The following is a 16557-nucleotide window of genomic DNA, read 5'->3' as shown; positions in this document are numbered from 1 at the left end:
GGGAGCTTAATTTTGATTAATTTCGACAGATGCAACTTTAGGAATTGAATAGGGAATTTAATTTGGATGAATTCCGAAAAATAACTAGGAAAGTTAATTTTGATTAGTTCCGGAAGAGGTAACCGTTTAAATTCTGCAGGGAGTTCAATTTTTCCTTTTCTGGAAGAGGCAACCTCAGGAATTCGACAGGGAATTAAATGTATATGAATTCCGAAAGAGGAACTAGACAGGGTACTCAATTTTGATCAGTTCCGGAAGAGGCAACTGCAGGAATTCGAGAGGAAATTTCATTTAGATCAGTAATCGAACAGGAAACCCCAGGAATTTGGCAGGGAGTTTAAATTCGATCGCAGGAATCTCTCAGGACTTTGTCAATCCGTACTTACACAATGCGATACTCATCCTGCGTGCTTGCCGCATCTGCCTCCCAGGTGATGATCATTGTGTTGGTCTTGTCATCGTTGAAGCTACGCAAATTGCGCACCGGCAGCGGTCGCAATGTCACATCGCCCGTGGCGGGCCACGAGGTCACTTTGCCGGAGACTGTCTTTACAATAACATTGAACGTCTTGCCCGGCTCGGCAATGTCACGGAAATCAAAGTAGGCAATCGGTTCATTGCTACGGGCCACTGTCGACTGTCGTCGCGTTGTGGCCACCGACACTTGATACTTGTCAAATTCGGAGATGCCTTTGGGCGCCTCCCACAGCACCCGAAACGAATTGGATGTGATGAAATCTTTATCGAATGTCACATTTAACGGTCGCAACGGCACTGTGCGATATTGTGCCGTTGTTGGCAGTGAAATCTCATCCTCGGACATCGTTTGCACCGATATGTTGTACGCCCGACCGGGCACAAGACCCTTGAAGGCCGCCTGCGCCGGACCGGGAGGTTCGCCTTCCTTCTCCACATACAGCACACTGTCGTTGGCATCGGGCGGCTCAATCGAGACCTTGTAGTGCGTGTAGATGCCCGCTGGATAAGGCGGTTGCCACAGCACCAGCAGCGTTGTCTCGTTCCTGAACCACACAATGAATTTGCCAGGTGTGTTGGGTTCTGAGAGCGAGAGAGAGAGACAGAGAGAGAGTGAGTACAGGATTAAAATAAAGGGAATGTTCCTTTAGCGGGTTGCGTATACGACCCATTGTACCATGCATATGCTAACATACAACTAACGTATGTAGCTTTGACTGATGTGCAAGCAAACAAGAGTATTCTTTGTACAGTTGCACAGTGGTTATAAAATTCAACAATGAATTCAAATTTGGTAGGTTAGGTTTATTACAAAGATATAAATAGTTAAATAAAGCTATCAGTTGTGATTAGTTCAAATGAATAGCTACATTTGACAATAGACGGATTAGTTACGTAGTTTGACCCACTCAAAGTGGGAACGCATTAAGTTTGTAAAATTTTGTTTGTTAAATGAGTTCTTCTACAACGTTTACCTAACCCTACTTTTGGGTTTTTACCTTTCATTTATTATGGTTAATGTCAGCCGCAGCCAACTTAATAGGCTTATGAAACAGTATTGCCAAATGGTCATATTGCATAGAGTTGTCGCATCAGCATAAAAATCCATGCAATTCATGGCTTAAATGTTCAACTGTGCAGCAGGGATATAAGGATATTTGTGTATGTAATCGCACTTTGTTGTGGTGGCAAATGCAAATAGCGTGCACAATGTGGGTTGAGGTTAAGGCCGATGGAGCCAGGGAAGAGAAAGAGTGAGAGGGAGCGACTGTGGTTGGAGAAAGTGCCAAAATGGTTGCTGTGCAATTTCTTTCTTTTTTTGCTTTACTTTTTTTTGGCTGGTGAAATGAATTTGGCGCATTGCCAGCGGTCAGTTTTGGTTGGCTTGGCTTGGGGTCAGGGTTGCACACCAGTCAGGGGTGGCAGTTATAGTATAGTAATTTAAATAGAAAAACCAAAAAACAAAATACAAACAACGACGAGCAAATTGTGCGGCATGCAATTTTTGTAGACGAACCGAAAATTTCATGGGATTACATTACCTCTCAAAATTTTAATATCCAGCAATTCTTTATGCCGCGTCCTTCGACCTTTTTATATTGTATTTTTTTTGTATTTTTTTTAGTTACAATTACAAGAGATGCACACAAGAGAGTTAGGAGTGTGTAAAGAACAGAGAATAATATGGTTGTTGTTGTTGTTATAGTTATTAATATTTTCCGACACCAGAAAGCAGAGAATGGAAGAATATAATTCAATATACTATATAACTCACTTGTGGTAAAGTTTCGACTCGTATAGGCGACAGACTCTTTGCCATCGTAGATGGTATAGGCCTGCACTTGATAGGTAGCGCCCGGTGTCAGCTCCTTGACACTGTGCTGGAATGTATTATCGTTGACTTGGAAGGTGCGATTGTAGCTGCTCGATGCCTCCGAGAGGCCAAGCACCTTGATCTTGAAGGCCGTATAGCTGCCCTGTGTGGGCGGTGACCACAATACGATTGCATTTTTTCCGCTGCGCACCTGCACCGACAGATTCGATGGTGGATCGGGTGCTGAAAAGTTACAAAAAAAAAAAAAAAAAGTTAGTTTTGCATCGGCCGGGAATCGAACCCGGGCCGCCCGCGTGGCAGGCGAGCATTCTACCACTGAACCACCGATGCTTCATGCAAGCTTGCAGCTTAAAAGCTTTCACATTATCAATGCTGTTTTGTGTCTCTCCCGCACTTTCAGTCTGTCACTCTAGCCATGTCTGCCTGTCTCTGTGTGTGTGTGTGCGTGTGTCTATTTTTAGCTAAGCGCCATAGTTGAGTGCTCGCTCAATCGTCTCGTCTCTTTCTTGTAGTTGTTGTTGCTGCTGCTGCTGCGCAGCGTGTTTTTGCTTTTGTTTTTGCATTTAATCGTGCGATCTGCTTGCGTAGCAATCTTTCACTTTCTACTTTTGACAGCAATGAAAACAAATTTAACGACACAACGGCACAAAAACGAGTGTGCGTGCGAGAGTGAGATAACACTATGCAAGATATAATAATATCGCATAAATATATGAGTTTAAAGTTTTCTTTTACGCCTTGGTCAACGACAAGTGGGTGCTACGAAAATTTGTTGACCTCAGTTACGTCGATATAAAAACTAAGTTGTTTTTTTTTTTGTTTTTTTGTGGGAAAGTAATTCAAAAAAGTGTTTTTTGCATCGGCCGGGAATCGAACCCGGGCCGCCCGCGTGGCAGGCGAGCATTCTACCACTGAACCACCGATGCTTCGTGATTTCGCCAACACACGAAAGCTTCATTAATTTTGCCCCTATTGACATCTATTTTTTGACCGCAAAGATAGGAACTATATTTATTGATCTGCTTAAGACCTTTTTCAATGTTATGCGTTAAATAAACAACGTATTGTAAAGTTTATTTGTTTAGCAAAGTTGTTGAGAATTTATAAAATAATTTCGGCATAAATAGATTGAGTTGGTGATATTTCTAAATAAAAATATAATGAAACCGTACTGTAATTGACAATTCTTAAATTCTCTCTCTATTCTTTACTCTTAACAAGTTTTCCTTGAAGCTGCCTAGACAATTTCAAATTTATATATCGACGTTTCTCAGTACTTTTGTGTGTCTGCCCTCTTGAACCCTTCAATCTCAATCTCTCTGACATCAAGAGTGGTTTTTACTTTCAGGACTTTTATAAATATACCCAAGACATTGTAAATCTAAGTAATAGATAATTTTGAATCCCTATATAGAGTTATTTACGTGAGTATTAGACAATTTCAAATCCGTATAAAGACTTATTTCCGTCTTTCTGTCTATCCGCCCTTTTGAACTCTTCAATCTATAAGATTCGACGCGGTAATAACATGAAAAGTGGTTTATTCTTCCATGCCTTTCATATAATAATTTAAGTCGCCACAATTTAGATAATTTCCAATCCATATATCAAATATTCTTCGGCTTTCTATTTGCCTGCGTTTTTGAACACGTCAATCCTAAGGACTAAAAGAGTTATTGACATAAAAAGTGTTTTTTACTCTCATGACTTTCATAGATTTACCTAAGACAGTGCAAATATAAGTATTAGATAATTTCAAATCTATATATCGACATTTTTGCGTCTTTCTGTCTGTCTGCGCTTTTGAATACTTCAATCTCAAAGACTAGAAGAGTTATTGGCAGCACAAATGGTTTTTACTTTCATGTCCTTAATAGATTATTCTAAATTGAGACTGGAAATTTACCTGTTGTTATGGTTACCGTCCAGGTGAGCCAATCGTGATGCGTGAAATTGGTGTAGTACAGCCAGAAGTTGTATTTGGTGCCGGGCAAGGCGTTGGAGAATTGGATCTCGTCACCAATGTCTCGCGAGGCAATCGTTGTGTTTGGCTCCGGCGAGCCCGAGGGCGGGCTATAGTCCAGTCGATAGGAGGCGCCATCGTCTAGGCCCGGATTGTTCGGTATGCTAATGGCTAGATCTGCGCCAAGAGCGTGCTAAAAGAAAAGAAGCGGACAAAACAATGTGAATATACTCGTATAGTTGGGACATTTATTTCGCAGTGTTGGGGAGTTAAAGTTGAAAAGGGAAGAAAAGGCTGCAAAAAGTGCAATGACATTCACAATAAGCCGGCAAAAGTAACAAGCTGACAATAAAATGGCGCACGGCGCCTGATGACTGATGACGAGTTGATGTTGGGTCCTTGTTGTCCTTGCTGTCCTTGCCTGGTGGTGGCAGACGCCAAATATTAACACCGCAAACAATGACGCTGCTCGTTGCTCGCGACGTCGCGAATGAAAATCATAAAGAGGAAGCTGCAACACATAATGAATGCAAGTCTGGGGAAGGAGGAAGGGGGAAGAAGGGAACAGGGGGGACAGGGGAGCTGGCGCCACCCGTTTAATGGATTAAAAGAGCCGGCAAGTTGTGCACACAAATTATGCACTATTGAAATGTTTGTAGTGTTGCAAAGTGCGCAAAGAGTGTGGCATTAGTTGTTTGCTTTAATGCACTGCGCTGGGCACGCCCTTGCTCTCAATGCTCCGACCTCGACTCCGACTCCGACTCCGTCTCCGACTCCAGTCTGTCTGGCTCTTGAGAACTTTCGTCCGTCCCTCAGACTGGTTAAGTTCGAGACTTGCATTGTAACTTCAAAATGTCGGCGCTAGCAGTGTTGTAAAGAGCTCAAAAGAACCGTTTACCAATTTTGTACTGTATATTTATTTATTAAGCTTTATTTGATTTATAATTAAGGTGTGTAAAATTGTTGCCTGTCAAATTATAGCAAATTTAGTTAATTTGCAGCGTTGTTTAATTGATCATAAATCGCTGTCGCATCATTAAATTCCCAGTCCCCTTAATTTGACACTGCAGCAAATTGTTTTCACTACGCTTTCCACTAAAATCAATAGTGTGGTTTTATTTTGTTGCGCGAATTCGGCAAAATTTTACGTTAATTGTCAACCATTTGCGCGCAGCTAACAATAATTTATGGCAAATTGCTTTTTTCTTCTTTCAAAAAAAAAAAACGTATAACACGAAAAACGCTCCGAATTTCATTTGTTCAATTGAATTATTTGGCTGCGAGGACTGCAATTTAATCAAATCAACAAGGCAACGGACAGACGGACAGACGGACGCATGAACCGTTGCTCTGTGGGCGGGTCGCAAAATGGCGGCGCGCAGTCAAAAAGCACGCGCTCAAATGATTGATGAGTAGCGCGAAAAAAGCGTAAAATGTAAATAAAATTACATGCGGCAAACGTTTATGCGTTCAGTGTGTAGTTCATGAACTGAGGAAGGTTTTAGACAACCATTTGTTAATTTTTTTAATCTTAATTTTAATTTAATTTTTATTTTGAATCTTAAATAGTCATTTGTAAAATTTTTAGATGCTTAAAGAAAAGGTTTTTTTTTTAATTTTCATATTTATTTTTGCTTTTTTTTTTTTTTTTAGAAATGAGCACAGCTGATTTTTATTTTATTTTTAATTATTGAAAAAAGTAAATACTTTCGGTATTTAATATCTCTTTTAGTTGTCCCAATGTAGTGATTTAAAATATGTACTACCAAAACATAGTTTATCTTGATATGCGCGCACGCATAAACGCGCTGCCTGCATTTCATATTGTGAGTCGATAGCGGAGAGCACGAACATAGAGAAGAGCCATAAAACTTGTCACTCTCCAGTTAAGTGCAGAATGATGGCAGCATAAATTAGAAACCCAAGCTACATTTCAAAATTTACATCATCTACTGTTATTATGGCAATAATATGGGAGCAAAAACGACTAAAAAAAAAAAGTGGAATGAGCATATCAATTAAGTCAGTCAGTTAATAAGTTAATTATTTGCTTCTCTTTCACATTTCATGCATATGCATTGAAATTGCAAAGCTTTTATACGTTTGCCGCTGTTACTGTTATTGTTTCTTTCTCTTTCGCTCAATTAGCTGCTCGCTGTCTGTCATCACATAATCAATTACTTTGTGTGCAATGTTACACTTTTCTACATTTCTGCTTCTATTTGTTGTTTCTACATTTTTCGCAACATTTTTTGTAACAAGTTTTTTTTTGTTTCGTTTCGTTTTTCTTCTTTTTGTTGCCATTGTTGTTTTTGTTGTTGTTCAACTGGGCGGCAATTTGAAATGCAATTTATGTTGCGCTTTCGCTTACACACAACTTACACACACACACACATACACACGTGCATGCCAAACATAAGTAGGTAAAGAAAAAGTAGAAATGAAACACAACGAAACTCGTCGAAACGGCGGCGCCTGAAATGACAAAAACAGCAACACGAAAGAAAGCTGCAGTGGCATGTGCTCGACTAAGAGATACCCGTGATTCATTTTTAGGGAATTCAAACTATAATTGTAAAATCATTTTCATTTTACTTTATTTGTTTACAGTTTGAATATATAGCTGCTTAATAATAATGTACTTATTATATATAATTTATGTATATACCCTTTAGTGCTTTGCTTGATCAGGGTATCATAATAGCAATATGGCTGGCTGCTAAGCAAAGTAGAAAAGTGTGTGTGAGTGCGCGCCACCTGCTGCCCTCTCTCTCACACTCGCACGGTCTCGCTTTGGCTGCATTGCATAATTTGTGCGTTTCATTTCTTTGGCTGTTTTTTTTTGTTTGTTTCATTTTTCGCATTTGGGCGCATTACATGATGCTTTGCTTACTGTTGCTGCTGCTGCTTCTGCTCTTAAGACATTCGCTGCTGTGCTTTATGAATGCGAATGCTGATAATCATTATAATTAGCGCACACACATCGTTATGCAATTGCCAATACTCGCAGCAATGGAGTTAACGATTATCGACAGCAACAACAAAAAACGCAAAGCACAACTTAAAGCTCTTGCGATCTTTTGGTAGTTTGCTCTTTCTCTCTCTCTCTCTCTTTAATAGTGAACGTCTTGCTATTGGCAGAGTTAATTATTGGGCATTTTTGTCGCTTAATGTGACTCATCGCCCGTCACCTCAAATTGGTTCAAGCCAACAACAATTACCAGTTATTTTTTTGATGTATTTGCAAAAATTACCAACAACATCAACAGTAAGAGAATGAATTAATAATAATTATCAACAAAAGTGGCGGTTAACCTTCGCTTTTGATTTTCGCTTTGGCTTTGGCTTTGACTCGTCCAGGGTCGTCTTGAAACTTATCGAGTATATTCGAGTATATCGTGGTCAGCTATGAAAAAAAGTATTTATGAAAAGGAGAGGTCGCTTTGGAAGCACTTGAACTACTTTCTGTTTATTTCAACAACGCCATCTATGCGGTCAACTGTTGTACTTGTTATTGCAATCTACGCATTAGAAATAAATTAGACAATTATTGCAAATATTTGCAATTTCTTATCCCAAGATACAAGTATAAGATAATTATTGTGGACATATGTACGTCTATACTATATAACTAAACTTTAACTTTGGCTGCATTGCTGTTGTGACAGGCGGCAAACAAAGGCCAATATAAACAACAAGCGAGTAAACAAAACAAAACAAAACAAAACCAAAGCAAACAACAACACACAAACATGTCAGCAGCGTATGCTAAAACAAACAACAATGAATAATACACAACAACAACAACAACAACCATAATAAGCAAACATTATTTGAATAATTCAAGCAATGTAGCCAGAGTCAACCCCAAACACATGACAAGATACTCTCATTGCATTTGCTGCATAGAAAATTATACTACTCGTTAGCAAATAACTTCCTTATTGCGGCACACAAAAAGTATGCTATAGAAATTGTGCTAATAATAACAGGATAATGCTTTAATTTGATAATTTGAATGTGTGACAACGCTTTGCGTGCTAATCGATAAATATGTCTATCGATATGTCACTACCAACAGGTGGCCCCCAACCTTTTCCTTGCAAATTTCTAATGAGTAGTTGTCATCAGCCATCTTGTTGTAGCCTGTCGCATTCGCACTTGTAAAGGCTTCGCCTCCTCAGCGCCATCTATCGCATTTGGCATTCCCTTCAGTAGTTGCATTTTTGTTTTTTTCTAGTACGCTGCTCACCCGCACTTGACTTTTCGATGGGTCCGCGCGCGCGTTGTAGTTGTAGTTGTTGCTTTTTTGCTACCTGACCAAAAGGCAAACGTAGCGCAATTAGCATAAAGTGCTGCACTGACAGACACGAATGCTTTGCTGAATGTAAATGCATAGTTGGTTAGTTTGCTGCCGTGTTAAAGTGTGAAAAGTTGGCTGCAAGTTTCAGGTTGACTGCCTTGGCGATGACGACGACGAGAATCCACAAAGCGCAGCACAAATAATAGGTGAGTGAGTGAGTAACTGAATGACTGACTAAGTGAGTGAGTCAGTCAGTCACTCTGTAAGCTAAGCCCAGTCTAGATGTGGGTGTGTGTGTCTGTGTCTGTCTGTGTACCTGTGCATTGCGTGTAAGAAACCCCACAAACACACCTACATAATTATGTAGTTCTGTGTGTATGTGTGTGTGTACAACACCCAGTCCAATTCAGTCAGCCCTCGTTTAATTTATGCCCATTTATGTATGTATGTACAAGTAGTTGTTGTCTCTGTCTGTTGCTACTGTTGCTGCTCGCTTCCCCTTTTTGCATTTTTTTCCTTCTTTATTTTCGGTTAGTTTTTGACATGCATTGCACGTTCCATTCGCATTGCCGCCTCTCCACCAGCAGCAACAACAACAACAACAGTACAGCTCTGATCTGAGCTTAGTTAAGTTGAGCGAGCGCGCGTCTGTTCAACTGCATTGCTCTCAGTTCTCTTGCGCTCTCTCAGACTTTTCGTTAAGTCGCGCTCAGCTGATGCTAAATGTGTGTGCATATGTAGGCACATAGGTATGTGTGTATGTACTAAGTGTGTGCGTGACTAGAATTGTTGCTTGTTTGTTTGTTGATTGTGTTGTTGTCATAACAGCGGCGCACATAAGAAATGCGCGACAAAGCAACAACAACAACAACAGCAGCAACAACAACCACAATAACAATGTCAACGACAATTGCAGCGCAGCAACATAAAAATACTTTAAAGACAGTGGGCACAACAGCAGCAGCAATGACAACAGGAAGCTTGAATTAAATTGAAATTGCTTCAGGGGCCATTGGATAGTCGCTTTGCGTATGTGCATGTGTGTGTGTGTGTGAGTGCGTGAGTGCACAATAAAAGCGCATCGATTATTTATAGTTCCATAGTGAACTAGTTCTTGTGAACTCTTAGCTTCAACTTCAGTTTCTATTTTGATTTTTGCATAATTGAAATATTACAATAACAAATCAATTATCATAGCAAATGAACAACAATTGGACAATGCGAATTAGATACTCAAACAACAACAACAACAACCAATACACAATACACAATACACACACAAAGTCATATAGTCATGGAATTAGAAAATTGCCTCAAGCTATTTGCAAGGTTCAGGGCACGGGAGTGAGAGTGAGATGACATGACTATACACTTAGACATGGCACATTTGGTCTCCTCTTGGATCGCAATTTTGCAACGCAATTTGCAAAGTGTTGACAAGAGCCTCGCACACACATCACTCTCTTGTGTGTGCGTATATTTGTGTGTGTGTGTGTGTGTGTGAATGCGAAACTTGCAGTCAAAGTGGAGCAGAGAGTAAGAGAATTTATTAGTTGCCTTTCACAGCAAATATTGTGACAAATAGGAATATAAAAGAAGCTTTGCTGAATGGTTACGACTTCCAGAGGATGCTTCCTGGTGGCTGCCGGGAGGGGGCGAGGGAAGAGAGCAAGCAGCTTTCAGGCTCTGTGCGTGACAACGAGCTTCATTTGTGTGTGTGTGTGCGTTGAAAAGTTGCGACTTAAGTTTTATGCTGATGCTCTGAGGCGCCATCTTGTTAATTGCTCTCACACTCACTCTAGCCCCATAAAGTTAGAGCCTAGACAATTACAAAAGATGGCGTCAGCGAGTTCGACTGCAGTCCAAAGTTCATGCTCATTTCCCTTGCATACTTTTCATACAGTTGCACTTAATCCCTTTCATTTCGACGAGAATAAAGAGTACCGAAAGAGAGCACATGTCTTTATTTGTACCATTTATTTATTTATTTCTCTCTCGCCTTCGATGGCACAATTGACAACTTGTCAGTTGGAGGCAGGTACGATAGGCGATGCCAGGGCTGGGTTCAAATTATCGCAGCCCAGTAGCATTGCTGCAAATTGAAAAGTCATGCATAAATTATAGACTCGTTGTTTGTTCGCATGCCCTGTAATGGGGCTATCAGCTATAGCGGGTATATTGTGTTGTTCCTAAAATACACTTTATTATTATTACATATATATTTGAATATACGAAAATGTGCATTCATTATCCGGTAATGCATATCTTTGTCGGGCATTTTTCTCTTTGACATCGTGCCAACTGCTCTCTTACATGAATGTGGCTGATCTCGTTACGAACATACTCGTATATTGACTTTTATGTCGCACTGTTGCCTTCCGCAAATGTTCTTGCATTATTGAACATTTCGCGCGCTTTCAGGAGTGAAAGAGAAGGTTTCGCAGGGTAGAAAGAGAGGCAACGAGTGGCAGACAGTTGAACATTTTCATATTCACACATTTTTACAATTTTTTTTTCCTCTCGTCGTCGTCGTCGTCGTTTCCTGCCATTGGGAGGGGGAAGGCAAAAAGTATGAGGAAAGTTGGGAGCCGGTCTGCGTTTATTTGTTTGTCTTGTTGGGAAAAAAAGAGCATTTTGCATTATTTAACGTGCTCGCCCAGTCGAGTAATTAAACACCTCACAAACAACGTATTAAATATTGATACAACAACACGCTCGTATTCGTTTTCACTTTGCACTGTTTACTGCAATCAATCAATCAATCAAGCCATCAATCAATCGCCTTCAACATTTACTTGCAATTATACCGCATATAAAAAACGAAATTTTCGTGTGGTCGACTGATTTATTTTATAGCGTAACTTCAATTTTTATTTTCTTAAATTTTTACGTCTAATTCGGTGAGTTCATATAATTCTACTACTTTACTTTGCTATTGTTTCCTATCTGCAATAAACTTTAAGCCAACCGAACCAATAGAAAACGTTCATAACTATAAATATAATGTTCATTTAATTTTGTTGCAGTCGAATAGAAAGTAAACTTGAGTAACTTTAAGGATATGCCAGAAAAAAGCTTTCATTAAGTTGGCCCAAGTTTACGACTGGGTCTAGGGCTTGGCCAGAGTTTGCCATCTCAACCCACAAATAACCGCACACATTTGCTCTAAAGTGCATAAATTATGCTTGCCCCCAAATGGAGTGGAGTGAGAGAGACGGAGGTAAGTTATTGTATGTGTATTTTATGATTGTAGCGAGTCGATGGGGTCACAAAGGAGGAGGGTAGAGTAGGAGGGGAGAATCATTTGCATAGCACAAGAAACGCCTGGCAACAATGAAAATCAATACTCGTTATGACACCAGGAGAGAGAGATGCATAAAAGCAAAGCAAAAAAAAAGATGAAAAAAGAAAGAAATATAGCCACAAAGAGAGAGGGAAAGGCAGAGGGAAGAAATGAAAATAGTACGAGTAGAGAGAGCGATGGTAATCTATTATGGGAAATGATATACTGCCCGATCGAGTAGTATTCCAATAAATGTCGAAAATATGTGCAATGCATGCAAATTGATGGTGCAACTTTAAATGCTAAATAAAAATGTGAGTTTAGTCTAGGAATAGATGGAATAATATCTCTGAACGGTTGTCGGATGATTTAGGAAAGAACTAGGAAGTTTCCCATATCAAAAGTATTCTTATTTTTTTAATTCCCCTGCGTTTTTTACACTGATTGGTAAATCCAAAGTTATGAGTTTATGTTTCTGGTTGTGTGTTTACTTGTTTCTCTTTTCTATGTTTATGATTTTTGTGTGTTTTTTTGTGTAACTCGTAATATTTTAACTGGCGGAGCAGGTCCGCTAATTGGCCATAACAGTTAATTGTATAGCTCCCCAATTGGGAACAGTTAAAATGCCCAAAAAGAAACAAAAAACGTTGAAATCGATTTAACTTTTATTAATGATTTATATGGTAATCATAGCTTAGCGCGGAAATGGCAAAAAAATCAAATTGGCCAGGCAACAAATAAGAAGTATTAACTGTCAGAGACCCTGTACTTAGTTTGAATTGTAAGTGGAATGGATTTTAAATGAAAAATGACAGAACTTTCAAAAACGAAATGCCTTTTTTTCGGTTATTTTGGTTTGGTATTTGTTCTACATAATTATGTAGTATGTAAATTGTTTTTTTTCGAGATTGCTTAATTACAGAATATTTTGCGAAAAGAAAAAATGCCTACTTCAATCGGGATTTAGTTGCTTTGGTATATTTCGAATGGAGTACCTCATCGATATACCAAATATGACATTCAGTATATTTTTCGTATTTTTTGTGGTATATTCTTCACTATATTTAAGAATAATGACACATTGCTTTGTTATTTGGATATCTCTGTGGTATATTTCGAATATAGTATTTAATCGATATACTAAATATGGCTTTCGGTATATTTTGATCTCTATGGCATATTTCGAATGGAGTCCTATATCAATATACCAAATATGACAGTTGGTATATTTTAGTATTTTTGTGGTATATTAATTCGGTATATTTTAAAATTAATACTGCACTGTTTTGGCTTTATTCAAAATAGGTAGCGGGTATCTCACAGTCGAGCACACTCGATGCATGTTTTAGTATGTAAATTGTTTATTTCAAAGTTGCCTATTTACAGGGTATTTCGCAACAAAAAATCTAAATGCAATTAAGTGAAATGCGAATACAACCATAAAAGAGAGAGAGAGAGAAAAAGAGTGAGAGTAAGAGGAAGGGAATTACAATTGTTGTCGTTTAGCCCTTAGACTCTTGGCATTTAAGCGCAAAGCGTTTTGGCTTTCTTTTTTTTTAGTTTTTCTTTTTGTAGCTTCTCAAATGTCAGTTGGGATTGCGATTTCAAATTGCCGTTGTTGTTCTTGCCTAGCGAAAACTAATTAAGTCAATGTCAGTTGCGCTACTACACAACAAATAAGCAAAACCGAGTTACGACTTTGATGAGCTGCATAGGCAGCAAAAGAGGGGGGCGGGGTAGAGTTTGAGGAGTTGTGACGGTGTCCAATTGTTGGTGCAGCAAACTACATTAATCCTAATTAATGCTGCACAAAAGGGGCATGCAAGAACATTTTAATTAAGCGGCAGGCGACTTGAAAGGATTCGATGCCGATGTTGTTAGCCTGGCTTACCGGCTGGTTGCCTGGCTGCGAATTTGCTGCACTTGCAACAGCAGCTGGGGCAAGCGCATCTTAGCCCAGAAAACTAGCTTGCAACATTGCGACCCAAATGCTCGTATTGCCAACTCAACTCATAACTCAACTGGCCAAACAATTACCAAGCTTACAGACCGATCTCTGAATACTCTTTATAGCGTTTTTGATTTAAAGAAATACTCTAAAAAACAAAGTGCAACAAGAAAATAAATATATTAAAAGAAAGTAATTGATTGATTGATTGATGCATCCCATTAGCTTTACAGAAAAAGAAATATTAATTCAATTGCAGAATGATATATTTGACTACCATTATAATGTTAACTTGATTGATTGATTGATTGATTGATGTATCCCATTAGTTTTACAGAAAAAGGAATTTTCATTGATTTTGCTTGATTTATCAAATTAGTTCTGTAAAAAGATATATTTGATTGATATTGATTGATTCAATGTAAATATAAATGATTGATTGATTGATACATCCCATTAGGTTTACAGAAAAAGGAATTTCGATTGGTATTGCTTGATCGAATGTACCAGAAAATGATTGATTGATTGATGCATCCCATTAGCCTTACAGAAAGAGGAATTTTGCTTGATCAACTTAGTTCTGCAAAAAAATATATTTGATTGATTAGTCAAATTAGCTCTGCAGAAATATATATAATATTTGACTATCATTATGTTAACTTGATTGATGGATTGCTTGACTGAATGTATCTGTAATTGATTGATTGATTGATGCATCCCATTAGCTTTACAGAAATAGGAATTTTAATTGGTTTAGCTTGATTGATCAGATTAGCTCTGCAGAATAAGATATTTGACTATCATTACAGTGTTAACTTCACTGATTGATTGATTGATCATATTAACATTCTTTTAATATCTCCAAAATACGTCAAGTTGCAAGCAACAGTCGACATTTCCCTTGGTGTAGAGTAGTTAGCTTATGTGGCCTTAATTTGCTGGCACTGAGATTACGTGTAGCGTTTGGCAAATGTTTTTGCCTGAATGCAACTGTTTAGCGCGCGTTAAGTGTGCTCGACGACCAAAATACCCGGTTAAAGACAAATGCGAGCGCAATTAAGAGCTTACCTTGTTTTATTTAAAGAAAATTTAGTTACTTAGCAGTTTGCACACAATATTTCAATGAGAAGTTAAAAAGCGATTAAATGGATTTGAGCAGAAAGTAAAAGGAATAAGGGCAACAAAACTATTCATGAATGGAAATTTGTTGCGTATACTTAATGCGTATACGTAATGTGGAATATAAACCCAAGGATCTGTGGAGTTTTATCAGTTGCTCTTCAAACACATCTCAGATGTCTAAGCACTACTAATCACACTTAAAATCATATTACAATTTAGTTTTGAATTTAGTGTAGAAGATGAAATTTCTTGTGTGTTGGCAAAAAAGTGATCGAATCAATTGATTTAGTAATTTGACAGTGGAAGAGGCGACAATGTGTGAGGCGCAGAGGCTGCTGGATGAGTTGTATGCAACATTTCAGAGATATAATCACCAACGATGCATCCAACTGCTCAAGATCTTCAGTCAGGTGCGTTGCTGCGAGTGCGGCCATCGAATGCGCATCGAGATTGCACAACAAAAGGCAACGGCCAAAAGTGCCGCATCTCGATATCAATTCGTCAATTGTAAATTGCCAATTGTTTGCCTTGTTGTCATGCTGCTCATCATCATCTACATGATCCATTTGGCCAGGCGTTACAATCGTGCCATCGCCTTTGGCAGCTGTGCCTGCATCTCCACGTTTTTCTACACCAACGATGATTGCGAGGTGGTCGTCTAGCCAGAAGTGTTGCCTTCTAATTGATTCTCCCCAATTGTGTAGTGTAAACATAAATATACTACGATGTTTCTACAAATTGTTTTCTGTTTCAAATATCAAGAGTAGATGAATTGTTTGACATTGATTTCATGCGCTAAGACTTCTTGAATCTAAAAAGTTGTATACCGACTACTTTTAATAGTGTAGAATCTGGTGTATATATATAGTGTATAGTGTATTTTGTATTCTATGGTATATATAGACTGTGGTATATATTATAGGTTATGGTATATTTTTAATTCTATAGTAAATTTTTTAATTTATGGTATTTTTACACTCTGTTTTGTTATGTACTCTGTAGTAGCAATATATTTGAGTATTTTTCAGACTTTTTTACGATTAACAGATTTTAACATAATTTTCAACTTAAATCAAGAATTTGAATTGCCGCACTCATTGTGTGGAATCTGGTATATTTTGTTATCTATGGTATAGTTTATACTCTGTAGTATATTTTGTAGTCTATGGTATATTTTATACACTGTGTTATATATTGATATACCTTCAATATTTTTAAGTATTTTTCAGACTTTTTTAGGACTAACAGATTTTAACATTATAACTTTCAATCAGGACATTGAATTCCTGCAACCATAGTGTATAATCTGGTATATTTTGTAATGCATATTTTTAATGTAGTGTTTTAGTATTTTTTTAAAACTTTTTTTGACAGTTTTTGGCATTGCAATTTGCAACTTAAATCAAGAATATGAATTCTTTAACATGTAGTGTACAATCTGGTATATTTTGATTGTAATAGTATACTAATATACTTTCGATATATTTTAGTATTTTTTCGGACGTTTATGTAAGACTAACAGCATTTGGTATTATAATTTGCAAAAATTCAAGTTTATATTATCATTGTTTTGGAGTTCCTTAAGCAAGAATGCAAATTTAAGAATTTGTTTAGGATGTGAACTAAA

General features: G+C 38.0%; 2 protein-coding genes and 2 non-coding genes across 6 annotated transcripts in view; 1 reads left to right on the top strand and 3 right to left on the bottom strand.

Moving 5' to 3' along the window:
• Positions 1-16557, bottom strand: part of LOC133848959 (tyrosine-protein phosphatase 10D) — a 63835-nt gene that overhangs the window by 7861 nt on the left and 39417 nt on the right. For 2 of the 3 annotated variants that reach the window (XM_062284722.1, XM_062284721.1), the window contains exons 3-6: positions 4218-4467; positions 2252-2533; positions 2019-2066; positions 387-1059 (exon numbers count right to left, since the gene is read on the bottom strand). In XM_062284722.1, the coding sequence (XP_062140706.1) occupies positions 387-1059; positions 2019-2066; positions 2252-2533; positions 4218-4467 (1253 nt within the window). The remainder of the gene's footprint in view (positions 1-386; positions 1060-2018; positions 2067-2251; positions 2534-4217; positions 4468-16557) is intronic. The other variant, XM_062284723.1, reaches the window with a different exon arrangement.
• Trnag-gcc (transfer RNA glycine (anticodon GCC)) lies at positions 2571-2641 on the bottom strand. The gene has a single exon. It is a non-coding gene; the product is annotated as a tRNA-Gly (tRNA).
• Positions 3167-3237, bottom strand: Trnag-gcc (transfer RNA glycine (anticodon GCC)). Its single transcript has one exon. It is a non-coding gene; the product is annotated as a tRNA-Gly (tRNA).
• LOC133848981 (uncharacterized) lies at positions 15111-15673 on the top strand. Its single transcript, XM_062284765.1, has one exon. It carries the CDS (start codon positions 15245-15247, stop codon positions 15590-15592), a length of 348 nt encoding a protein of 115 aa, XP_062140749.1. The 5' UTR covers positions 15111-15244; the 3' UTR covers positions 15593-15673.

The sequence above is a fragment of the Drosophila sulfurigaster genome, chromosome X, assembly GCF_023558435.1.
Source record: "Drosophila sulfurigaster albostrigata strain 15112-1811.04 chromosome X, ASM2355843v2, whole genome shotgun sequence".
In the NCBI taxonomy this organism is placed as follows: Eukaryota; Metazoa; Arthropoda; class Insecta; order Diptera; family Drosophilidae; genus Drosophila; species Drosophila sulfurigaster.
Note: the sequence above shows the minus strand (reverse complement) of the source record. Positions and strands in the feature narration are given on the sequence as shown.